The sequence below is a fragment of the Anabrus simplex genome, chromosome 7, assembly GCF_040414725.1.
Source record: "Anabrus simplex isolate iqAnaSimp1 chromosome 7, ASM4041472v1, whole genome shotgun sequence".
NCBI classification, from domain to species: domain Eukaryota; kingdom Metazoa; phylum Arthropoda; class Insecta; order Orthoptera; family Tettigoniidae; genus Anabrus; species Anabrus simplex.
In genome coordinates this window covers 231,532,192-231,559,007 of record NC_090271.1, presented here as the reverse complement: position 1 = coordinate 231,559,007, position 26,816 = coordinate 231,532,192, and the positions used below count along the sequence as shown (strand labels likewise).

The window sequence follows — 26,816 nt, the reverse complement described above, 5'->3', positions numbered from 1 at the left end:
AAGGAATGAAAAAATTAAGAAAACAGTATACACTGTATTGGCATGGAAATGACAAAGAGATGAACAGTGTTGTCAAGAGGATAAGAACCAGTTTCTTGATGATTTGGAAAAAGTTATTAGTAAAGAGAGAGTAATCATTATAGGAGATCTGAATGCACAGACTGGAACAGATAGAACAGGATATGAGAACATAATGGGACCTCATGGATATGGTGGAAGAAATTTAGAAGGTAAACATCTCCTTGACTTTTGTATGAGGAATGGCTTGGTGGTTAAAAATAGTTGGTTCAATAAGAGACAGAGCCATAAGATATCACGATACAGTTGGGATTGACTACAAAAGATTGTAATGGATTATGTCATCTCAGATAAAGAAAGGAACAGAATGGTAACAGCGAGAGCCTTGACAGTGACCACTGTCTATTAGTAGCGGACCTGAGAAACTTTTATGTGCCAGAAGTACAGAACAGGAAAATGCCAAAAATCAAAGTATGGGAACTCCAGAAAACAGATAAAAAACTGAGTATCAGAACTGGATAAAAACCCTGTTACCAAGAGATGAAAGGAAAGATTGAGAGGCAGAATGGACCATACTAAGGGTCACATTGGTTAAGGAAACAACTGAAGATTGTGGAAAACAAGTATCAAAACAAGGGAGAAGGAAACACCATGGTGGAATGAAAGAGTGAGAGCAGCAATTAGGGAAAGAAATCTCTTGTGAAAAGAAAGGGAGAAAAATAAACCGGATCTTACTAGAGACGAGGCAAAGATCAGAAATCTCAAACAATTATACCAAAACAAGAAACTGGATGTTAAAAGAACATAAACCATCTATCCCTGATATGAGTCTGCTCATGCTGGCGTCTTAATTTAGTTGATAAATGCTTCCGAGGCTCTTATGTGTTTTGAAAGCAACTACAAATAAGCTCTTTTACTGGCTTGCTAGGCCTAACATAATTGAAGATTTTCTTTCAGGGTTTACTCCTTTAGCCTTTGAGGATCCCTTCTCATCCTACAAGGCAGTAGGTTGGGTTGCCTCCTCCGCCAACTGAATCATATTCTCTGGTTTTGCTGCTGTTGAGGTCTTCACTCATTACCCTGAGCTGGGACCCTTTACCACATGTTACACACAGTGTCAGTGTGCTCTGGGGCTCACATAGGCAGGGGCGCCACTCCCTGGGCAGGGCTGCCCTTACCGTGAGTTCTTAATGCACACAAGTTGCTATACTCTTTTTTTGCCGTAGCATTTCTCTCAACTTCCTTGCGCTAAGTTCTTCAAGTTGGGTGTTGTCTGCATTTGTTAGGTCACGTCTCTGAATGTGCAGTTTCCTCTCTTCTACCACACTGTGCAAGTATGTTATGTACTTTTTACCAGCCTTCTCTAGTAAATGACAGATGTTGAGATGTTGAAGTGGTGCCTTCCACAGCCCAAGCCCCTTCATTTTCCTTGCAGAGTATAGGGAGCTTTCTGGCATGTCTGCAGGTAACTGAAGAATTTCTTTCATTGTGCTTCTCATGATCTTGTCGACATGTTCACATAAAACAGAATTTACTAAATTTCTCTGAAACATCAGATTATTACATCAGACATTATATAATATATTAAACTGTTCATTAAAAAAAAAAGAGAGCAGAGTCATCACGGTGTAAGCTGAAAACAATAGAATGTTTAAATTGAATCCGTAGTTCTTTGAATGTTGAAAGTCCATAATACATTGTATAAATGGAGTAAAAAGTTCATTCTATTTGAAGTTACATGTGCTTCACCTAATAAATATTGCCAGCATCTTGAATAAAAAAACAACTTCTGAAGTTCTCTATTGTGAAAAGTAGCTTGTGAGCTCCTATCAAAAATGGGTAATATTGAAATTTGAAATAAGCATCACTTTATAAAGGTTTAAAAATATGAAGAAGAAGAATATGGAACTTATTTGCTCACTCTCATCAAGTTTTTTTAAAATGAACATTTTAATATAATATACTATGCCTGATGTAACAATCTGATTGTTTTACAAAATGTACATGTTGTTTTATTATTGAAGTAAATAAATATGTAAATGAACATGATCCAATGATATTCCTGGGGCTCTTATATTAATAGTTGTGATAATAAAGTTAACAGCTCCTAAAATAGAAGAAACTCCTGCCAAAGGGAGTGAGATAATTGCTAAATCAGCAGAGGCTCCAGCGTGAGCAATTCCTGAGGAGAGCAGAGGATACATGGTTCAACCATAAACTGTAATAAGTGGGTCTATAGACTCAAGGAGATATAGAACTTCTATAAGGTTTTATTAAACTTAAGATGACCAACTAGTACATAAACAAATTCAATGGCAACAGTAACATCTGACTAAGAAGTGTCAGAGAAAGTATTCAAATAAGGCAACTCTAAAACTGGACTAAGAAGTATCAAAGAGATCATACAAAAGAGGTTGAATAAGAATATATCATTCATCCCCACGTAATAATAGTCCTTGAGGTACACAGGACAGCGACCGGTTCTTGTGCTTCATCTCAGTAGGTGGTCAGGAGTGGGAGAGGTGGTTGGGCCCCTTTCTTCTGACCTCTATGATTCTGCAGATTCAGTCTTGCATGGAGCTGGAACTGAAGGTTCGGGTGATGAGGCAGGGGAGTTGCAATGTTCTGGCCCTCTATGGGAATGTTATCAGTCTATTAATCCTCCATCTTCTTCCCCCACACTTTCTTCAGAAATGTCTATTGGAGAAGGCAATGGTGAAAGGTTTCTAGTTGAAACGGAAATCTCCCATCTTGATGTTGTATATGAGCATACTCAGGATTTGCTTCAAGTAGAGTGACTTCATCGACAAGTGGCCCATACTTCGATTGCCTGACATGCTTCCTTAGGAATGTTTCATTGGTAGTGCATAGCAGTGATCTGACTGCATGGAGGCTATTATGTACAACTTCTTGCCACTGTAGGATATCCATTCCCCTTGACTTCAAAGCGAGTTCTACTGTTTTCCACACAACTGCAACATATTTTTCTGCTTGGCCATTGCCTCTTGGATTGTATTGAGTCATCCTGCCCATCGCCACACCAACAGTTATGAAGAATGTCTAATTCTTGGGACATGAATGCAGAGCCTCGATCGGAGTGAATATATGAAGATAATCCAAATATGGAGATAAGTTGCTTAAGTTTAGAAATAACAGTGTAAGAGGTGACATATGGACAAGGAAAGGTGAAGGGAAATTTGGAATATTCATCAACTAATATGAGAAGATAACAGTTTCTAGATTTGGATGGTAGAGGTTGATGCTCTCAAAGGTATGGGTAGCTTTGACGAGATTACCTTCATGTCTGATGAATCTTAGTTTCAATTTAGCACAAATTTGATAAGCTATACGACCTTCCTTATGTCTTCCAGTGAATAAGGCAAGTTCTTCAACTTAATAAAGTGATTAAGCCATTTTATACCAGGGTGACAAAGCTTCATGGAGGATCTTCAGTTTAGGTCCGCAACACTAGGCAGCCAAACAAACTCTGGAGAAGGCATCTGCAGCTTCATTCCTGGTCTGTAGACTATTTCATAATCAAAACATGCGAGTTCCAGCCTCCACCGGAATATCTTCTCATTCTTCACCTTTCCACGATGTCTATTATCGAACATAACGGCTACCAACTTCTGGTCAGTGATGGTCAAAAATGTCTTCCTAGCAGGTAATGTCTCAATTTTTTCGCAGATTCGATTCGATGATAGCCTGTGCTTCTTTCTCCACAGATGAATGTCATTGTTCATATCAGTTGAGTGTGCGAGAGACGAAAACAATTGAGTGTTCATTTTGTGTTAGTGTTGCTCCAATGGTGTGTTCTGAAGCATCAGTCTCTACTGTGAATATAGCATTATCATTTATAGCTGAAATCAGTGTATTCTTCACATCATCTTTCAGGGCTTTAAATCCTTCAGTAGCTATGTCATTTAATGGAAAACCCATAGTGACATCATCTAGGTAAGTTGCAACTCCAGTAAGTCTTTCATTTTTGATGATCGTATCTATTGTCTTTTGGAAACAAGGAATTCTATTTGTGGGGCCAAATGGAATTGGTTTGTACTGCCTAAGTTTACCGCATGCTTTGAATGCTGCATAAGGGTGATCCTCCTCACAGATGGGGATCTGATGATAGGCAATTTTCAAGTCAACTGAACTGAACACTTCATAATTTACTACCTTGTTAACTATATCCTCAGTACGTGGGAGTGGGTAAGGATCTAGCTCGGTATACTAATTTATTGTTCGTGAATAGTTGACTACCATATGGTGCTTGTGGCTTTCTGATTGAGTGACAAGAACTTGAGCACACCACAGAGAAAAGCTTTCTTCTATAACATCCTCATTCAAAAGTCATTGAGCTTCTTGTTCAATGAATTTGGTATCAGTTGCTGTGTGTCGTCGGGACTTTATGGCGATTGGCTTGCAACCTGGTGGTATATTTCGGAAAAGTCAAACAGGTTCGACCTTACCTACTGTTAAGACACAGATACTCAAAGGTTCTCTGTGACCTCCAAATTTAATTTCTACAGTTGAATGGCGGCCAAGGATATCGTGTCCTAAAATGACGTCAGAGCAAAGGTCTGTCAAAATGTTACGTTCAACGTCTTTGTAAATATGGTTTTCAGTTTTATCTCTACAGAGCAGGAACTTTTCACTAAAAAGCTAAGTGACATTGAAGCCATAGTGACAGTAAGATCACTGCCAGAAATAGGTACTTTGAACTTTTCGACCAGCTTCTCTGAAATGAAATTTGTTGAACAGCCTGGATCAACACGAGCTTTGGTCTTCATTCCATTCAAACGGATGGGTATTATAGCATTAGACAAACACTCCAGTTGAGAAAAAGATGCTATAAGTATAGTATGACAATGGCAAGATTTGGTGGAGCTTGAAGATTTTGAACTCTTACACACCTTTGCACTGTGGCAGGTTTTTGAGCAAGCACAGCAGATGGCCTTCCTTGCTGGACAAGAGTTCCACTTGTGATAATTAAGTCCACAGAAGTAGCATTTCTTATTTTGTTGCAGCGACAGCCTCACCTGATACTTTACTACCCGCAGAGCTACATTTACGACTATCGCAGATTGGGTGAGGTGAACTAGAGAAACGATGCTCCTGGACAGCATAGACTAAAGCAGGTCCTTGATATTGAATAGATTGTTCCAGTGCCAACTCTAAAGCCTTTGCTTTAATCAAAGCCTCCTTGTGAGTGAGGTTCGGATTCTCCAATAACCTTTGAATGTTTGACTCGAGAAGGCCAGCAGTAAATGCGTTGCAAATACAATTGTCTCTGTTCACTTCCACCATCACAGCTTTAAAAATTACAATCCTTGCTCAGAAGCTTTAGAGATAGTACAGTATATATATTGATACAATTTTGCCAGATAGCTGCTTCCTGGTTGCCAATTTGTGTCAGGCAAATATCTCGTTCACGGGCTTGTAAAAAATAATAAACAAGACACTAATGGTGTCATTGTAAGTTTTGGCTTCATTGATATATTCGTGAGCAGTAGGTGAAACATGATTGATCAATATGTGCAATTTGTCAGCGTCACTTACTTGATGTGCCAAAATGATGTTCTTGAACGTGCTGTACCAATGCTTCCATTCTTGTTGAACATTACTCGATTCTGGGTCAGTGCTTAAACATTCCAGATGAAGTAATTTTTCCATTATCTTGGTTTCTTCTTAAGTTTAATAAATTGAATATATTAAACTTAAGACAACCATCTAGCAATAGTAACCTCTGCGAAGTGTCAGGGAAAGTATACAAATAAGGCAACTATAAAACTGGACTGAAAAGTATCAAAGAGATCATACAAAAGAGGTAATGATTTTTACAATTTAAAAAGTTGTCTATACTAATATTATAAAGAGGAAAAATTTGTTTGTTTGTAACGAATAGACTCAAAAACTACTGAACCGATTTTAAAAATTTCTTCACCTATAGGAAGCTACATTGCGAGTGAGTAACATGGGCTGTATTTTATTTTCAAAAGTGGGGGGGAAAATATAAAAATAATAGGCTAATATAGGCAAAATATCGAATTTGTCGTATAAGGATGAGGCAAAGCTCAATTTAATCCTCTTGACGCAAAGAACAAAACTTGGTAAGCCCTATGGGCCCGAAAACCATGTTTTAAGGCCCTAAAACCAACCGTTACGGAGATATTGGCACCACTCTACCCCTGCTATAGGAATCGGTTAAAGAAACGAACTGCCGTAACCATGGCAACGTCTGCTCCAGGATTCTACCGCAGCGAAATTATCTACAATAAATCACAAAAACTTAACATGTTACAGGCATGAAAACTGATATTTGGAATCCTCTTTAAAAATAAAAGAACACAAATATTCGTTTTCAGAAAATCCACTTAGGGGGGGGGGGGGGGGGTGAAAGAAAGTGAGGAAGGAGTTGAATTAATATATGAGGATACATATATCTCAAAAAAGAAGATGTTACAGACTTTAAAATTTGTACTTGGAATCTCCTCTTAGAAATGAACACACTCTTTTTGGAAAATCCACTTAAGGGGGTGAAAAGAATAAAAAAGCAGGTGAATTTTTAAAAAATGAGTATCTTCTTCTTCTATCACTTTACCCACACCTGTGAGGTTGCGGGTGCGAACTGTGTCGCACATGTGGATTAAACCCTGTTTTATGGCTGGATGCCCTTCCTGATGGCAACCGTATGTGTAAGGATGTAATTTATACTTCTATACTAATATTATAAAGAGGAAAAATTTGTATACTTTTTTGTAACGGATAGACTCAAACACTACTGAACGGATTTTAAAAATTACTTCACCTGTAGAAAGCTACATTGCCAGTGAGTAATATGGGCTGTAATTTATTTTCAAAACAATTTGAGGGGTGGCAACGAGGGGAGATATAAAACTATTAAAATAATAGGCTAATATAGGCAAAATATCGAATTTGTCGTATAAGGACGAGACAAAGCTCATTTTAAGCCACTTGACGCAAAGAACAAAACTCGGTAAACCTTTTGGGTTCGAAAACCATGTTTGAAGGCCCTAAAACCAACCATTATGGAGATATTGGAACCAAACTACCCCTGCTCTAAGAATCGGATAAAGAAACGAACGGCCATAACCATGGCAACGTCAGCTCCAGAATTCTACAGCAGCGAGATTATGCATGTACGTTCGGGCATAGCTGCCAACCAAAATTGATACACATATGACTTACTATGTGGAAAAAATAAACTGTTGTGTAAGACGTTCATAGCACTCCTTTGGGCGGGGATGGAAAGGGAGTGAAGTATAAAAATAATAGCCCCGGAGATCTCCGTAGTACAGAGACCAGCGGTTGCCGACGGGCCTCCGTTTTTTACGTACTGGCTTAGGTTTCAGCATTTTGTGGAGTCTGATACCTTTAGGTTAAACTATTTTCTATCAAATCATGGAGTAGTAGGATCACTGAAGTTATTAGTGCCGATATTTTGGTCCACTTTTACGATCATTGTAACCATGTAACCTGTATACTGTACACAATTGTCAAGATGGTGCGCCAATGACTTGGAATTTTTTTTCAACATTTACACTCATATTCATCATATGATGTGCGACATGAGTGACAAACCCTGAGAATTATAATTCTCAATAATTTTAGTAGTTTTTTTTGCATCGCGTATTTCCTTGATCATTTGTAATAGTTATGAAATGTCGGATCAAACAAATTCATTCAATATATTTATATTTGTGGTACTATCTATTGGAAGTATACTTACACTAAACCTGCAGCTTTGTGAAGGGAGCAGGTATATCTAGGTGGGAATGAAGGAAAAACATGGTAGCAAAAGGTCTTAGAGGTCGACGCTAATTAAGAACTAATATTTAGAGGCCCCCATGAAGAAAAGATGAAGAAGATCTACTATAATTACAAACATGACAAATAATTTCTGTGTACTTAAATAAATACACCAGTGATATAAATATCTAATGAAGTCAGTCACACCGGTAGTATGAGTAACTAAAGCCAGTTTCTGATAACCCATACGAAGAACGGGTACTTCTAGTTGTATTGACTAGGTGGAAAATTATACTACTATTTTATATACCATACATACAACAAACTCAAAATGGCCAAACCAATCTTTGTTGAATTTCCTTTTAACAGGAAAATGTATCTGATGTCTTTGCATTTTCTTTTCACAAGACAGGAAGGTGAACAGACTTCAACACTGTTCCAGACCAGTTCACTCTTGTTCTGTTTGCACATGGGATACAGTCCTAACTTAACTTCTTCATTGTTAATATTAGCCCTTTTATAATAAAAGGTTGGAAGATTACTTTGTTTTATTCTCTATGATGGTTACCTGTAGCATATGAAACAAAGTAACATGGGACACTTACAATAACTGTTGACTTACTGAACAATGAATGAAAATCCACAATCTATTTGCAGTCATTCGACCGGGTCAGGAATGGAATTAATGAATACCCCATCTAGCGGCGAGGATAGGAATTGTGCCGGCTGCTGAAGCCTGTCGCACTCCTCTGGAGCAATGGTTAATGAATGATAGATGAAATGAAATGATATTGGAGAGTGTTGCTGGAATTAAATATGACAGGGAAAAACATAGTACTCGGAGAAAAACCAGTCCCGCCTCTGCTTTGTCCAGCACAAATCTCATATGGAGGACCGGGATTTTCGATGAGAGGCCAGTGTGCTGCCGTCTGAGCCATGGAGCTTCCTTACTGAACAACAAACTCACAAAAATTCCTCCACTAACAAAAGAGAATTTTTTTTTTTTTCAAAATACAGGAAACATGATGTCTAATACCATAACACAATATAAGAAATGTATACCAATAACAAATCACTGCGGTCCACTGTCATCATTGCTGAAGGGGTAATATTTTATAGATATTAAAACATGGCTGCCGATGGCAACCAGATATTTCATGCCTTGATGATGTAGAGAATGATAGGAATGGTTGCAGTGGTGTGACAGCAATGGTTTGAAGTGTGCAGTGAAAGTTACAATACAGCAATGGTTTGTGACTCTGTTCAACAAGAAACAATTATGCGGTAACTTGTGTTTGTACCATTCACAGGTAACTGGAAACATTGTAGTTAAAACCAAGGGTGCCCATGCCCAGGGGCAAGGTGGGGGGCTGCCCCCCCCAGCTCTCAGGGAAAGGCAAAAATCTAATGTAGTCAGGTGTTTTTCTTTCAAGAAAATGATTTAAAAGTCAGTATTATGTAGAAGTGGTAGTACCCCCCCCCCCCCCCACCAACAGGTAGAGGATACCGTGGGTGTTATTCTACCGCCATTCCAAAATTTTAAAAATTCTACATACCCCCAGGTCTAGGCACCCCCCCCCCTCCCCTACAAACTGCCATATGGGTGCCCATGGTTATAACATGACCATTTTATTAAAACATCCTTTAGAAAATTGATAAGTACCTACCTTTAGTCAAAATATATTGAAATACACTTGATCTCCACTAATCATGATTATAAATAAAACACTATTTTTAGTGCTAATTTGTTGTCTTATATGGGATTTATCCTCTTGTTTTAAAAACTTTCTTAGCAAAATTGCACTGATTTAAAATGAATCTCTATTACTGCCATTGTCATGAATGGGTATAATGCATAAAGGAGGATGGGTATGAGAGGGAGAATACAATGCCTTACCACTGCAAAGTTGTACAAGAACTATGTCCTAGCTGTAGTGTATATTGTTATGCTCCTCATCAGTGGCGACAATGTGCAGGCTGTTTCTTCCAGCTTCAGAATTACATTTTACAGTCTGTTGATTGCTCTTCCATGCTCCAAGTGCACCAGAACCCTTTGGACAGTATTTTAGGTTTAATTCCCTGACTTAAGGTGGCAGAGGAAAATGGACTGGTAGGATACATTGAAGCATTGCTCAGTGTTATCACAGTCATTGTCCTACCCAGTAAATCATAGACAAACTATTCAGCATTATAAACTTTTAAATGTGTGACGTTTTAACTATGACTGTAATTTTTCAACTATGGGACTGTCTGTACAGAAGTCGGACTCTTTGGTGTAGTGGCCTTCCGTTCAGGGACTTGAATTACATTCCTGGCTGTGTTGGGGATTTTAGCTGGTCTGGTTAATTCCTCTGGCTTTGAGACTGGGCATTTGTCTGAAGTACACATCTCATTTACTCACAATACACAACACTACCAAAAATCATAGAAACATGGAGTAATTAATGCACTCTTCTAAATAGCATTGGTATCCAGCCATAAAAATTGGCTTATCAGTTTATGGTTCTGACCCCAAATAATGGGAAATGATCAGGAAGGAAGAAAGGACCATCATTACAGAGCCAGTGAACACCCATGGAGAAAAGGCAAGAGATTGGCATATCCATTCAGAAAGCAATTACATTTAAACTCTTTTACCATTAGTAATGGCCACTACAGGAGAAACTCTGATCAGCTTACAATTTTGCAAATGCAGAAAATTAAAGTTAACCCTGAACCTACCTGTTTACTAGTCAGATGCTAGCATGCCTCAGCCTCACAATACAGGGTGCGCACAAATAATTTGAGCAAATTTGTCAATTATTTCTAGCCATATTATTAGAGACATGGTGATGGTGTTTGATGTTATAAGGCAAGTATCCCTCAAAGTTTTGTTTTGTTTGAATAGCCCTCCATACATTGTGCTTCCCCCAACGCCCATGAGACCGCAACAGTTGCAACATCCGGCAGACATGATGCGCCCTCTACTCCAGCAGTTGAAAAGATGGCGACTAAAAGTGAAAAAGCGTGTGCAGTTCTGGAATTTCATTCCAGCCAATCTGTGACAACTGTGCAACGAAACTTTAGAACAAAGTATCGAAAGATCCACCCAGTGCCAACTCCATTCACCGATGGTATCAACAGTTCAAAACCACGGGATGTCTGTGCAAGGGAAAGTCAACAGGCCACCCTAGTATGCCTGAAGAAACGGTTGAGCGTGTGTGACGCAGTTTTGAACGTAGCCCGCTAAAGTCAACTCATCGAGCAAGCAGGGAAATGAACATGCCTCGTTCGACCATTTGAAAAGTCTTAAGGAAAATATGCCAGATGCGCCCTTACCATTTGCCTCTGCTCCAAGCATTGTCGCCAGCTGACAAAGTGAACTGTTTTGAGTTTTGTACAAGTTTTCAGGAGCGTATGGAAGATGATGAATTTTGTGACAACCTTGTCTTCAGTGATGAGGCAGCATTTTTTCTGAGTGGTAAAGTTAATAGGCACAATGTACGAATTTGGGGGACTGAAAATCCCCCGTACCTGTGTGCAGCACGTTCGTGACTCTCCCAAGCTCAATGTTTTCTGTGCCATCTGGAAATTTAAAGTTTATAGTCCCTTCTTCTTTGCTGAAAAATCCATTACAGGGCACATCTACCTGGATATGCTGGAGAATTGGCTCATGCCACAGTTGGAGACCGATAGCATGATCTTCATCTACCAAGAGGATGGTGCTCCACCTCATTTCCATGTTGATGTTCATGACTTTCTGAGCAGCAGACTTCCAGAAAGACGGATCGGTCGTATCGGGAATGAAGATCACGCTCTCACGTCATGACCTCCCCGCTCTCCTGAACTCACCGCTTGAGACTTCTTCATATGGGGTTATGTGAAAGACACAGTTTTTACGCCAATATTACTGGCTGATCTAACAGAACTGTGGGCCCGCATCATCAACGCCTTTTGTCAAATTGACATCAACATGCTACGTCGGGTGTGGGATGAACTTGACTATAGTGTTGATGTGTGTAGTCACTCATGGAGCACATATCAAGCACTTGTAGGCTCATAAAAAAAACTTTGTGAGTTTTTCTGTCTTTCTATATAATTTTGTAATGTTACAAAAATAATAAACAGGAATTTTTTGAAACCGCTCCAATCATTTGTGCGCACCCTGTATTTGTGAAGTAACAGTATACATTTTTGCCATTTATTGTTGTTTCACATTACTGTATTACTTCAGAAGTCATGTTTTATAACTGATACTTTCCCATTACAGTTTATAAGACTCCTGGTCTCACTCCTGGTCGTGGCCAGAATATCCACCACTGTGACTATGACAAGCCCCCAAAGGAAGGTCAGGTCTGTAACGTTGACATCAAGACCTGGAAGCCATGTATTCAAGAAAATAATTACAGTTACCACAAGTCATCCCCTTGCATCTTTATCAAACTCAATAAGGTAAATAGTACTCTCATTGATTAGAAGTATGGTATTCAGTAACTAAACCTGAGTATATGTATTAAACAGTGAGAATATACAACTTGTTTATTACCAGCAGGGAAAGTATGGTATTAAATAGAGCTCACACCAGACAACTTACCTACATACAGTAGTTCAAGGAGGGGAGCAACAAAGAAACTGGGCACGTGCTCCATCGCATACTATATGTGGTAGAAAAATTCAGTTGGAACATAGATTCATTTCTTTTGAGAATAAATGATGTGCAAGAATGAATAACTTCATGCAGGAGAAGCTACAACATGATTCGTAACAGGGAAAGCGATATTATCACGAAGGTTGTGAATTGATGAGAAGTAGTCCAGAAAATGACTTCTGGAATCTTTAAATACGCCATACAAGAGTTGTGAAGTACCTGGGCAAGTGCCTAACTTCAATTAAGGTAAATGTTATATTATTTAACAGGATTTTGAATAAAACATCAGGCAATCTATTTTATTTTAAGCTACAACAGCTCAAAGCTAAGAAGCATCTACATTGCTTTCTTAACAGCAAGCATTGTCAAATAGCTATCACTTTGGAGCAAAGAGTAAGAACACAAGGTACTGTTTCAGGCTTTTTGCAATGGCTTTCAGCCTCTTTTATGTATGGTCATTACTGAAATGTGTTGGGTATTCAGCCCAAAGGCTGGTCTGATCCTCCATAGCTCCACCAAAGGCTATCATAGATAGCCTATGCATCACTGAAGAGGCATACTAGGGAATGAGGAGTGAGGTAGTTTCCCGTTGCTTTCCTCAATGAGCCAGAAGTTGCTATTGCATATCAGTCTGCCAAGCCCATTGAAATGCATGCACCAGCCGACCCTATGGGCGATATTTTCACACCAATCATAACAGGGTCTGGCTGTATAAGAAATGGTATTACTAGCATCGCTCATACCTCGGTCACTTTCATATTGTCCAAGCCAAGGATGAGACTGAGACAGGTCAATGAAAGTAACAAATTGCTCTAGCCCATACCAGAAGACATAGCGCACTGTAAACACTACATCTCACCAGCAAGGGCTCATTACTGAAAAGATTGTGCTATAATAGTTCTTGGCATCTTTTAGTCTGTGTAATTAATGTTTATTGTTATGTGTGCTGGAACACATTAAAGAAGACACTAGGTAGTTGATGTTTGTAGACAATAGATTGCTACCCTGCCATCCCATTGAGCAATCTGTTATGTTATGAATCTAACAAAAACAAACTAAACTTCAGGACTACAGTGTGTTGTAGCTCAAGTTATCTGAGGTGGGCTGTATACACTATTGAATAAAGATTGTCTTTTTATGCCTTAAATCAAACTACAATTAATGTAAATGTATATTCTTAGTCAAAATACCGGTAATATAAAAATGAACTTGCTTACTTACTTTTGAGGTATCTACAACTTAAGACATTGGCTTGACTATGAATGAATTAGCTATTGGGTACATGTGATTTAGTTATAAGCTTGTATTCAGGAGGTTTTGGATTTTAACCCTACCATTGGCAGCCCTTAAGTTTATTTTCTGGTGATGCCATTCTCATACCAGGTAAATTTTAAAGGAAGCCATGAAGCTAGTCAATATTTTTTTATACCAAGCAAATTGGCTGCACGATTGAGGTTGTAGAGCTGTGAGCTCGCATTCAAGAGATGGTGGGTTCGAATCCCACTGTCGGCAGCCCTGAAGATGTTTTTCCATGGTTTCCCATTTTCACACCAGGCTGTACCTTAATTAAGGCCACGGGTGCTTCCTTCCCACTCCTAGGTCTTTCCTATCCCATCATCGCCAATAAGACCTATCTGTGTTGGTGCGACGTAAAGCAAATAATAATAACAAATAAAATGAATCCCACCATTGGCAGCCCTGAATGTAGTTTTCCATGGGTGTTCATTTTCACACGATACAAAGGATCTGTACTTCAATTAAGACACGATTGCTTCCTTTCTTGTCGTACCTCTTTCTTTTCCTTGCATTATTGAAAATATTGTATGTTTGTGGGACATAAAAATCATTAGGAAAAAGGAATAAAACAATACTTTTTGTGAGAATTTATTGAACTAAAATCATTGGTTATCTTACATTTTGCCTTCATTAAAGTCTTCCCAAGTTCAAAATAAATAATCTAAATAATCTAAAAAGAATGTGACTGATTTGCTAGATAGTGTATCCTAGCATTTATTTCAAGTTAAAATTGTAGACTGTGATTAAAAAAATGAAATAGCAGGTGGTGGGATTCAAATTCAGTTCTTTCCACATGACTAGTACAAAAATGACAATGGCGGGATTGTAAATAAAAGTTACAAATATCTTTACATGGCTATGAGTGTATTTAGCAGTGTAGTAAGAGAGAAAAGGAGAGGGTATACGAATCTCGGGTAAGACCACATTTAGAATATGGTTCCAGTGTATAGGACCCTCACCAGGACTACTTGATTTGAGAACTGGAATATATCCAAAGAAAAGCAGTTTGATTTGTTCTGGGCGATTTCCGACAAAAGAGTAGAATTATGAAAATGTTGCAAAGTTTGGGTTGGGAAGATTGAGAGTGAGGAGATAAGCTGCTTGACTTACTGGTATGTTCTGAGCTGTCAGTGGAGAGATGGCATGGACTGACATTAGTAGACAAATAAGTTTGAGTGTTTTTAAAAGTAGGAAAGATAAAGTTGTAATTCAAGAGGACAAATTGGAGCAAATATTGGTTTACAGGAAGAGGAGTTAGGAAATGGAATAATTTACAGAGGGAGATGTTCGATAAATTTCCAAATTCTTTGAAATTATCTTAGAAAATACTGGGTAAACAACTGCTAGGGAATCTGCCACCTGGGTGACTGCCTGAAATTGAAATGCAGATCAGTGGAAATTGATTGAACCCAGTTGTGGATTTATCACATCAATAGATAGCATATTTGAAATTCAATTAATTCAAAGGGAGTATCAATGATTTGTAATCTATATTGAATACTAACTGCAAATGGATCAAGGAACAACTTCTCAACATTGTACTACTGGATAACACACTCAAACATAGCTTCTCAAATGACCCTAACACAAAGTTTCTTGTGGTACACTGGTGCAAAAATAAAAACTACAGATCTGCTACTAACCTGGGAACAGGCAACATAGAGGTCTCCGTGGGAGAAGCCGCTCAAGCTCACGTCAATGCCTGCAACCTGTAGTGTCTGCCCTTGAGATTGATAGTCACCTCAAAACGGATGCTTACTGGAAACTGCAGACTTTTAAACTGAAAAGGGTGAATGCATCTGGGATGATTTCTAGTGAACAGTCAAGGTGGGGAATAGACTGATGGGATTTGTCGAGCCCCTTCTATCCTCTACAGTCTTTTATGCCTTTGGCTACCTTTGGAATAGAGAACAAAGTTTGAGTTCTTGTAACACTCATGAATAAGTTAATTTAAAAGGATTAGCGGCAACTTCGTGTCATAATGTAAAGATATTTAGTCGAGAGATTGTAGCAAGAAATGATCACATGGTTGGTCGAATGCATCTGGGCTGTTATTACTGCTGGAAAGTCGAGGAGAGGATTTCAGAAAATGTCATCCTAGTGAAATTTTTCATATGACAAAAGTTACTGCAAATTAATTTCTAAAGTATTTCTTCCAATATTAAGGGAGATATTTTGAAGTTTGTATTTTATGCTCCGTTATAAGGCAGTGTCAGATTTGAACTTTGAAACAAAAAGGTGTCCTAAACTTAAGGTCTTTCTTGGTCTAAATACAAAGTTTCAGCAAAATATTTTCAGTGGTTCTTGGATGATATTGAAACAGACTGAACTTTTTTTTCCCATTCAGTTTCAAAAAGTCTGAAATTACCACAGAAAAATCAAAGGAACAGACGGACATGATTTATATAGATTCAAATATATTATTTTCTTAATTTCTCTCCATACTGTTACTATTATGCAGGATGTAACTATAAGATGCAGTCAAGCTTTCAGAATAAATTTCTTACACGTAGAAGAAGAAAATGTGTTTCACAGACATGGGTCTGAAAACTCTTTATTCCAATGTTAGAAAACGTTATCATTTTTGCAACTTTTTGGCATGTTGTTTGTTATTCTGATGGAGCACTGCTATTCAGTTCCTTCACACATTTTATTTTTATTATTATTTTTTTATTTATTTATTTATTTATTTATTTATTTATTTATTTTATTTATTCTTGCTCTAGAACATGCACATAATCAATCTCTGAAGCCACTTTTTGAACAGTTTCTTCATTACTATTGTGTTCCTTTAATGCACTTGACTTGTCTTAATTGGAAGCAACCACTACCATTTTTTTACTCACCTATTTACAAGTAACGTCCAAACAGACCGGGCAATCTCTGCAACTAATTGGAGGGAAACAAAGAAGCAAGGCCATGGAAATAACACTGAAAATTGCCACACGCCTGCTTGGTAACATTATGATGCATTGTTGTTCATAATTACAGCAATTGAAAAACTTGGTAGATCAAAATTGAGTTTGATTCTTCATTGTCTCAAGACCAGTATGTAGAGGATGTCATAGCACATTCAGTCTCAAAATCACAAAAGGATAATACGGAATGTTGTATAACCAAATATCAGATAATCAAGACATTCTGGCAATAGTTAGACTTCAATTTTTTTTTCATGTATAACCCTTGTCTCTTATAAGTTGATGGTATGATGATTGTGTCGAGTGTTCTATAATGCCTTCTCTCAACATTTTACTGAGAAGTCTTATGGGGTCCTTCATTCATCTGTCATGTGGACCTTTGAGGGTTAACAGCAGTTTTCCTTACACAGTAGCCAGGGACTTAACTGGGAGAGGGCTGCTTAACTGGACAAGCAATTTTTTTTTTCTTTTCTGCTGTAGATGTTTATGTATTATAAAAAATTAAAACCTTCATAGATTAGAAAGACCAAAAACTATAAAAGGAACTAAATGAAGAATGTATGAAGTGTTGTATGAGTTTGATATAAATAAAGAAGGGGAGGGTAGATAGGGCTGTAAACTGTGTGTGAATGTATTTTAGAGTGACTAATGCTGTAGTGCAGCAAGTAGCCCTGGAAACTATTCAAACTAAGGCAAAGGTTTCAAGCCATTGAAAGCATGAATAGTTTATTTGGTTTCTTCAGTGGAGCTCTGTTTGAAACAATGAATTGAGAAAACTTGAACAGGACACTTAAAAGGAGAACAATTTGTCAATTTTGACCTGGCTAGGAGTGAGAAGCAAGCATCCATGACCTTAAATTAAGCCCCAGCATTTGCCTGGTGTGAAAATGGGAAACCATCTTCAGGGCTGCCAACAGGGAGGTTCGAACCCCATCCACTGAATGCAAACTCACATCTGCGCGCCCCTAATCACACAGCCAACTTCCTCGGTCACATTTTAAAACACCGAGGACTTGTTAAGTCAGTTTTTGAGGGAAGTGTAGGCAGTAAGAACAGCAGGGATAGACTGAGGTATGAATATGACAAACAGATTAGAGCAGATGTAGGATGTAGTAGTTATGTGAAAATGAAAGGATTAGCACAGGATAGGTTGGCATGGAGGTTAAGAAAACATAATGAATTTCTCTTTGTTTTCTTTGACATGGCAAAATCCCAAAAGATGAAGATATCACCATCATCATCATCCCCAAATGTGCACAGGGAGATTAACCAACTGGATCTTCACCTATTGTTTATATAAGGAAACCAAGGGTCTATTATTATTATTATTATTATTATTATTATTATTATTATTATTATTATTATTATTATTATTATTATTACAGCCCCCGTGGTTCAGACGGCAGCGCATCACCCTTTCACTGCTGGATACCTTGGTTCAAATCCTGGTCACTCCATGTGAGATTTGTGCTGGACAAAGCAGAGGCAGGACAAGTTTTTCTCTGGGTACTCCAGTTTTCCCATTCTCATTTCATAGCATCTATCGGTCATTAATAAATCACTTTGGGAGTGACGACCCCATCGTACTAATAGCCTATATATGATTCATTCATTACATCCCTGACCCGTCAATGACTGGAAAACAGGTTGTAGGTTTTAATTTTCATCTTTTTTTTTTTTTTCTATTTGCTTTACGTCGCACCGACACAGATAGGTCTTATGGCGACGATGGGATAGGAAAGGCCTCAGAATGGGAAGGAAGCTGCCGTGGCCTTAATTAAAGTACAGCCCCAGCATTTGCCTGGTGTGAAAATGGGAAACCACGGTAAACCATCTTCAGGGCTGTCGACAGTGGGGTTCGAACCCACTATCTCCTGATTACTGGATACTGGCTGCACTTAAGCGACTGCAGCTATCGAGCTCAGTATTATTATTATTATTATTATTATTATTATTATTATTATTATTATTATTATTATTATTATTATTATTATTATTATTATTATTATTATTATTATTATTATTATTGAGAGGGAGCTACATGAAGTGGGAATAACATACAAAGATATTCAGATTTCAGAGGCATAGAGGTTTCCAAAATAAATATAGAAGTACTTTGCCAAAGTTAAAGAACCCAAAAACAGTTGAAATGACATGATCCTTGATTAGCCAAAATGTGGTGGTGGTGATCATTCAGATGGCTTTCACTAAGCTTCCCTGAGGAGCTGTCTGATATGGGAATCAGCAAACTCTGTGAGGAAATAACCATGTGTCACTTCTGTATCTGCAGGCCATGTGGCTGCCATTTTATTAAGCTCTAAACCATTAAAAGGCTGTAGAGGATTAGTTTGGGTGCTAGGATTGGGAATACAAAACTCCTGTATTTTGTTTGGGAAGATACAACTCTTAATGCTTTTCACTACAGAAAGATGTGGTCCAGATTCAAGCCACTGAATTGGAGGTGTTATTGACTTAACTTGTTACCACAAATATAGAACCCTATTTCAAATTTAAACTTCCCTTTCAGATTTACAATTGGGTTCCAGCCTTCTACAATGATTCCGAGAATCTGCCTGATAACATGCCACAGGATCTGAAGGACCACATCAAGGATGTTGCAGCCAACAACAGTATAGAGGTTAGTCCTGGCTTCCTCTTATTACAGTGTGCTCGCCAACTTTTAATTGTATTATTGAAAGGAGGTGTTTAAAAAGTATCTACAGTAGTGTACAAATTGATCTGAGCAAGATACTGAAAAGTGTCTTAATAATAAAAGCTGTAAAAGGTACTGAAAATCAATTCAACAGTTACTGAAAAGCGTACCTTAATACTCGATGTTACCTTCTTTGTTCTTCAAAATAGCAGCAATAAGTGAACATATCATGCTCACTTTAGTTGATCTATCCAGTTTCGACATTCTCATCCAACAAATGGCCTAAAAATTTTATGTCAGTTGTTATCAGGTGAGTTGCTAGCCAAGGGAACATTTCAGTGGGGTTTTTTTTCCTTCTTCAAGAAATTTGTTTAACCTTCTTGGAGGTGTGTGACCGGCCCCATGGTGGAAGGGTAATTTGTCTGCCTCTTACCCAGAGACCCAGACTCAATTCCCAGCCAAGTCAGGGATATTCACCTGGATCTGAGGGCTCGTTCAAGGTCCACTCAGCCTACGTGATTACAACTGAGGAGCTATCTGATGGTGAAGATGGCGACCCCGGTCTAGAAAATCAAGAATAACGGCCGAGAGGATTAGTCGTGCTGTCCACATGACACATTGTAATCTGCAGGCATTCGGGCTGAGCAGTGGTTACTTGGTAGGCTATGGCCCTCGGGGGTTGTTATGCCATGTGGTTTGTTTTGTATCTGGACGTGCGACATGGTGCAAGATCTTGTTGAAGAAACACTATCACCACCTTGAGAGAGTTTTGTAATTCAGGCACTAACCTCCACAGGATTTCTATGTACTGGTCATGGTTCATTATAACCTTACCCAGAACTAAAGGTCCTGGCCGTTGACAGGTTAAACCTTCTCAGAGCATAACTTTTGGAGACTTAAGTGCATACTGAATATGGGCCAGTGATATTTGCTTTGATGTTTCTTTACGGATGTAAGGAACATGCCGGCAACAAACACTTTCTTCAAATAGCAATAGTTTAGGATATGGTGCCATATCTGAAACAGAAAATGATGGGAACAACTAGAGGGGAAAATATTCTAGACATGCTGCTTTTAAAACCAGATGAGGTCTATAGAGAAACTGAAGTGATCATGAAGCTGTTGTTGTCATACTTACAAATATGTGTGATGAAGGTGATAAAAGTAGGACTGTTATGCAATACCATATGGTCGATAAGAGAGGAATGGGACAAGTAAAAAAAAAAAAAAAATTGTAACATTGCCTGAACAGGTTTATACATAACAATTATACATAACAATTATGAAAGAAAACATTTAAACATACATAATCATTATATACCGTTATGCCTGTCAGTGTTCAATCTGCAAGCCTCTGTGAATTTACTAAATGTCACCACAATCCTCTATTTGCAACCAGTTCTATACCTGTTATCTTTAAATCGTTAGAAACTGAGTCTAACCATTATCATCTTGGCCTCTCTCTATTTCTCTTACTCTCCATAACAGAGTCTGTTTTGCTCCCAGATAACCTGTCCACCTCCATTTGACTCACATGACCCCACCACCAAAGCCGGTTTATGCGTACAGCTTCATCCATAGTGTTAATTCCTAACTTGACCTTTATCTCCTCATTCCAAGTACCCTCCTACCATTGTTCCCACATGTTTGTTGCAGTAATCGTTCTCGCTACTTTCATGTCTGTTACTGAGTCCACCCAGCTTTCGCTCCATAAAGCAAAGTTGGTCTGAAAACAGACCGATGTAAAGATAGTTTTGTCCAGGAGCTGACTTCCTTCTTACAGAATACTGTTGATCGCAACTATGAGCCCACTGCATTAGCTTTACTGCACCTTGATTCAATCTCACTTAATATATTATCATCCTGGGAGAACACACATCCTAAATACTTTAATTATCTACCTGTTCCAGCTTTGTATCACCACTCTGACATTCAATTCTGTTGAATTTTTTACCTACTGACATCAATTTAGTCTTCGAAAGGCTAATTTTCATATCATACTCATTGCACCTATTTTCAGGTTCCAAGATATTAGACTACAGGTATTCGGCACAATCTGGCATTAAGACCAAGTCATCAGCATAGGCCAGACTGCTTACTACATTTCCACCTAACTGAATCCCTCCCTGCGACGTTATACCTTTCAGCAGATGATCCATGTAAACTATGAACAACAAAGGTGAAATATTACAGCCTTGCCTAACCCCAGTAAGTACCCTGAGCCAAGAACTCATTCTACCATCAATTCTCAGTGAAGCCCTATTGTCAACATAAATGCCTTTGATTGATTTGAATAATCTACCCTGGATCCCATAGTCCCCAGTATGGTGAATATCTTTTCCCTCGGTACCCTGTCATATGCTTTCTCTAGATTTACGAAACATAAACACAACTGTCTATTCCTCTCATAGCATTTTTCAATTTTTCATACTGAAAATCTGGTCCTGACAGCCACTCTGTGGTCTGAAACCCCACTGGTTTTCATCCAACTTCCTCTCAACCACTGATCACACCCTCCCTTCCAAGATGCCAGTGAATACTTTGCCTGGTATACTAATCAATGATTTCCTCGATAGTTGTTGCAATCCTTCCTGTTCCCTTGCTTACAGAGAGGTGCAATTACTGCTTTTGTACAATCTGAAGGTACCGGTACCTTGCCAACACGCCATGCTAATATTACTACTCTATGAAGCCATTTCATCTCTGCCCTACCACTATACTTCACCATTACAGGTCTAATTTCATCTGTTCCTGCTGCTTTATGTCAATGGAGTTTATATATAGTATGCAAACTTTTTCTTGAGCCCTGAGCTCCATAGTGCTGAATGGGGACTAGGGCTCAAGAAAAGGTTCACGTACTATACAGTACTTTCCACTTCCTTGAGTGTAATTTCACCAACATTTTTCTCCTCCCCATGAGCTCTGTTGTTCACGACACCACCATGAAGTCATAGGATATAAACTTCATGGTTTTGATGCGTATTGAAGTGTATTGAAAAGGTGGACCATTACAACATTAATTTAATAATTATTATTGTGACCACCATGAAGATTTCCTTTTATGTTGAGAAGATTTTCAAAATATTCCCTCCACCTATCCAGTGATTCCCTGGGATCCATTATGAGTTCACCTGAATTACCCAAAACACTGTTAATTTCTTTTTTCCCCTCCCTTCCTAAGGTTTTTTATTGCTGTCCAGAAAGGTTTCCCTGCTGCTTGACCTAGCCTTTCAAGGTTATTACCAAAATCCTCCCACGACTTTTTTTTTGGATTCATCAACTGTTTGTTTCTTTCATCTACGTACAATTCTGTCTGCATCAGCTCTTGTTTGGAGCCATTTCTGATAATCCTTCTTTTTATGTTTACAAGCTGCTCTCACTTCATCATTCCACCAAGATGTTCACTTTTCCCATCTTTACACACCGTTGTTCCTAGACATTCCTTTGCTGTTGCTACTACAGCATCCCTGTATGCCACCCATTCCCCTTCTATATCCTCAACCTGCTTACTGTCTACTGTTCGGAACTTCTCACTAATTGTATCCCTGTACTTCTGTCTAATTTCTTCATCCAGGAGATTTTCTACCCTTATTCATATGCAGACAGATTTCACTTTCTCTATCCTAGGCCTAGAGATACTTATGTCACTACAGATCAGATAATGGTCTGTTTCATCAAAAAATGCCAGAAAAACCCGTACATATTCCTAATATATTTCCTGAATTCAAAGTCTGTTAAGATATAGTCTATTATGGATCTGGTACCCCTACCCTCCCATGTGTAGTGGTGAATAGCCTTACGCTTGAAGAATGTATTTGTAACTGCTAAACTGATTCTAGCACAGAAGTCCAGCAAATGCTTCCCATTCCTAATAGCTTCCGTATCACACCCACATTGTCCTCCTCCATAGCGTAACGGTTAGTGTTATTAGCTGCCGTCCTCGGGAAGCCGGGTTCGATTTCCAGTACTACCAGAAATTTAAGAATGGCAGGAGGGCTGGTATGTGGTTGAAATGGTACATGCAGCTCACCTCCAATGGGGGTGTGCCTGAAAAGAGCTGCACCATCTTGGGATGAGGACACGAGTTTACTTCACTTATACCCACATTTACATTTAAAACATGCAAATAAACCTGAAATAGTTTAAACACATGTTAACATCAGAACAAGTAGGAAGAATGACCACTACGGATAGGGTGTGGAAAGCATCGTGGAGCTCTGAGAGGTAGTGAAATGCATCATTTTGTGAAATACATTTTCGGAAGTGTAATTTCCCTTTATTTATTTTAAAGTAAAAGCATTTTCCGATCTGAAGAAGAATTTTGAACAGAACTGTGGTAATATAATCAAAATGAAGAAATAGACATACCTTGAGACATGCGCAGTGCACTAAAAGAAATGTTCTTAAATTACAAGTTGTTTGGCACTTAATTCAAACATATCAAATATCTATTCTAATGACTCACGTCTATTAACCTGAGAGAACTAATGAACATTTTCCCAAACTAAGAGGTGAAAGAAATACTTGCATCATCACTGAAACACTTCAGTAAATGGCCAAATGAAATCAGTTACATTAGAGTGGGTAAATAGAACTACTGTATGGCAAACCCAATAGATAAAATTAACATTAGTACAGAAAAGGTTAAGAAAAAGGTTTTACTTTCCAACAAATTGTAGATGATCTTAGCTGAGAAGTTTAGACAGAATTAACGATGAACGTCCAATTCAAGGGCAAGCTCCTGAATAATGAGAGAAAATTAAAGTTTTACATTTAAATTTAGGTAAAATTAAAACCAAATATGTAAGAAAGAACAGTGCTTACCCTGAGATGGCCAAATTTCCCATGAAGGAGAGAGCACAGTGCAAGCATGACCGCTCGCTAACCTGGTCAGACGATAGACGTTGATGCTTCGCCACTCTCACCGATGGAGCAGGGAAGTTCTAGAAACAGGAAATGGTGCAATTATTACAAGGTAGACCAATCAAATGCAGAATTCACTCTAGGATCTGACATTTACCAATAACAATTTTGCTTATACTAACCAATCACAACGTTCTTCTTTCTTGCTGACGTTGTTATAATTTAAATATTCTGGAGGAGTCTAAGCTTATGAAATCAGAAGCAACTTTTGCCAAACGACAGTATGTTCCAAAAGGTCCAAAGCAACAGATAATTTGTACAAGATCAACATGAAATTAATAAGAATTTTGTAAATAGTCAATTTTAAATGTTCTGGATGTTTAAAAGTCAGATCCAAAGGAATAAAAATTTCATATAATATCAAGAAATGAATTTTCTATCATGCCAAATTTCACAATAAAATTTCATACAGCCAAATAAATGAGTTCCCATCAGTTCATTCAGAATGCTGCCTTTTCACCACCACAATTATGATCAGTGGAAAATTGTAAATAAAAATGTAAACAGCCTGTGGGATGGGTTTAAAGCAATATTGTTAAAATGTGTAAAAACAGGTATGAACCTTTTAAAGGTCGTAAGGAATGTTTAGGACTTGTTGTAACTGGGAAATATAGGGATAGAGAATGAGGTACAGATTAGAAAGGAGGAGTTAGGAATGGTTGTGGGAGTAAAGAGAGATTGAAGGAACTTGCTAGGAAATTTAACTTAGAAAATCATTACTTACTAAAATGATGGCAAACAATTGGTAGCCATATGAATTTTAGGGAACAATGGAAGGTTATATATAAGTACTTCAAGACAGAAGCAAGTTCCAGGAAGGACATTCCAGGGATTATTAATGAACAAGGCAAATGTATGTGTGAGGACCTACAGAATATGGAAGAAAGTTAAAAGAAGATGGAGAGGAAATGGAGAAAGTCAAAAGAAGATAGAAGGCCAAAAGGATATGATAGACAACCAGGAGGTAATGCAGAAAATGATTGAATGGGGCCAGAAGATGACTGAGGAGAAGATGGATGAAGGCCAGAAGAAAGTGGAAGACTGACAGAGAAAGATCGAGGAGTGTCATCTTGAAATAAAACCCATTCTCAAGGGAGAAACGGAGAGTGTGAAAGGTGAACTTCAGGTAAAAATATGCACAGTTGATGAGAAAATAGATGCTGTTAACCAGAAATTTAACACTATTTACTAGGACCTGCTGAGAGAAGTTGCCCTGCTACACAGTAACATACGAGACAGGACCTATGCAGAGGGGCCATTGTCTGCAGTACCAAGTTCAACCAAGTAGGTGACCCTACCAACGTTCAACGGGAAGGTGCCATGGAGTAAATGCCTGCGACAGTTTGAGGCAGCTTGTTCTACTAACCGTTGAAGTGAAGGAGACAAATCTACAGCCCTCATTCTTCAGAAACAGGACAGAATGGTGAAGACAAAGAAATTGAGCCAAATGCCAGCCTTTCCTATCTTGGAAATATATAACAACCAAAATGGCTGAAGGTACCAAGACAAGTACACAGTCATGTCCTTCCATAAGATGTTATTTTACTAACGATGCGATCACCTCTTCTACAAAGCAGGAGTCTTCATGGTATGGAATTTGTAGCTTACCTTCAATTAATTTGCATTTTTTTTTTAAATGCTATGGTTTTCTTTGCTTGTTTGTTTGTTTGTTTTTATTTTTTTCCCATTTTGGTCCTGATAGATGCATACTATTATGGTGTAGCTTCTTTTCAGTTGTAGTTCTAGTCATATATTTCATAAAGAAACTTTATTTGACTGCTCCGATTTGAGATATTAAAACTTAATATGATAATAAAGGATAAATAAATATATAATTTTGTGTGGCTGTTTATAGCCGAGTGCAGCCCATGTAAGGCAGAACTTCCGATGAGGGTGGATGGGATCTGCCATGTGTAGATAACTACGTGTTGTTGTGGTGGAGGATAGTGTTATGTGTGGTGTGTGAGTTGCAGGGATGTTGGGCTGGGAATCGAACCTGGGACCCTCTGAACCAAAGGCCAGTACGCTGAATATTCAGCCAACGAGTCGGACGATAAATAAATGAGAGAAGTTTTTATATTAGTATTACATTAGTAATACCAATGAAGAAATTCTTTGTGAAATATTGTAATTTTAGCTTGTAATCATGAATGTAAATAAATAAATAAATAAATAAATAAATAAATAAATAAATAAATAAACCACAAAATATACCCCAAAACAATAATAGTAGTAAAAGAAAAAAAGAGATAAATTTTACATTGTAACAAAATGATGCAATGCGCCCAATCCCCCAATTTATTTTTTCATGTGATTTTTGACCATTTTTGTCTTTTATTTTCTAATTTGTTGAAAACAATATTTATACTATATGATTAGCAAGTAAAGAAAATAAATATGCCACACAATTACATTATAAACAAAAAATTACAAAGAAAAACTATATTATAGCTGTAAATATGAGGTAAAGTGAAATGTTGCAATGCACCACATTATTGAGACATTGATAAATATGAATAAGAATGCATCAACAGTGCCTTAAAATAATCTGTAGTTTCAATCAACGAGCACATTTGTACTTGCTTTCTGAAAGGCCTATGCGTTTTCCCTAATT

General features: G+C 38.0%; 1 protein-coding gene across 2 annotated transcripts in view; it reads left to right on the top strand.

Moving 5' to 3' along the window:
- Nucleotides 1-26,816, top strand: part of LOC136877502 (sodium/potassium-transporting ATPase subunit beta-2) — a 206,232-nt gene that overhangs the window by 164,214 nt on the left and 15,202 nt on the right. For both annotated transcript variants that reach the window (XM_067151608.2, XM_067151609.2), the window contains exons 4-5: nt 12,035-12,216; nt 19,154-19,264. In XM_067151608.2, the coding sequence (XP_067007709.1) occupies nt 12,035-12,216; nt 19,154-19,264 (293 nt within the window). The remainder of the gene's footprint in view (nt 1-12,034; nt 12,217-19,153; nt 19,265-26,816) is intronic.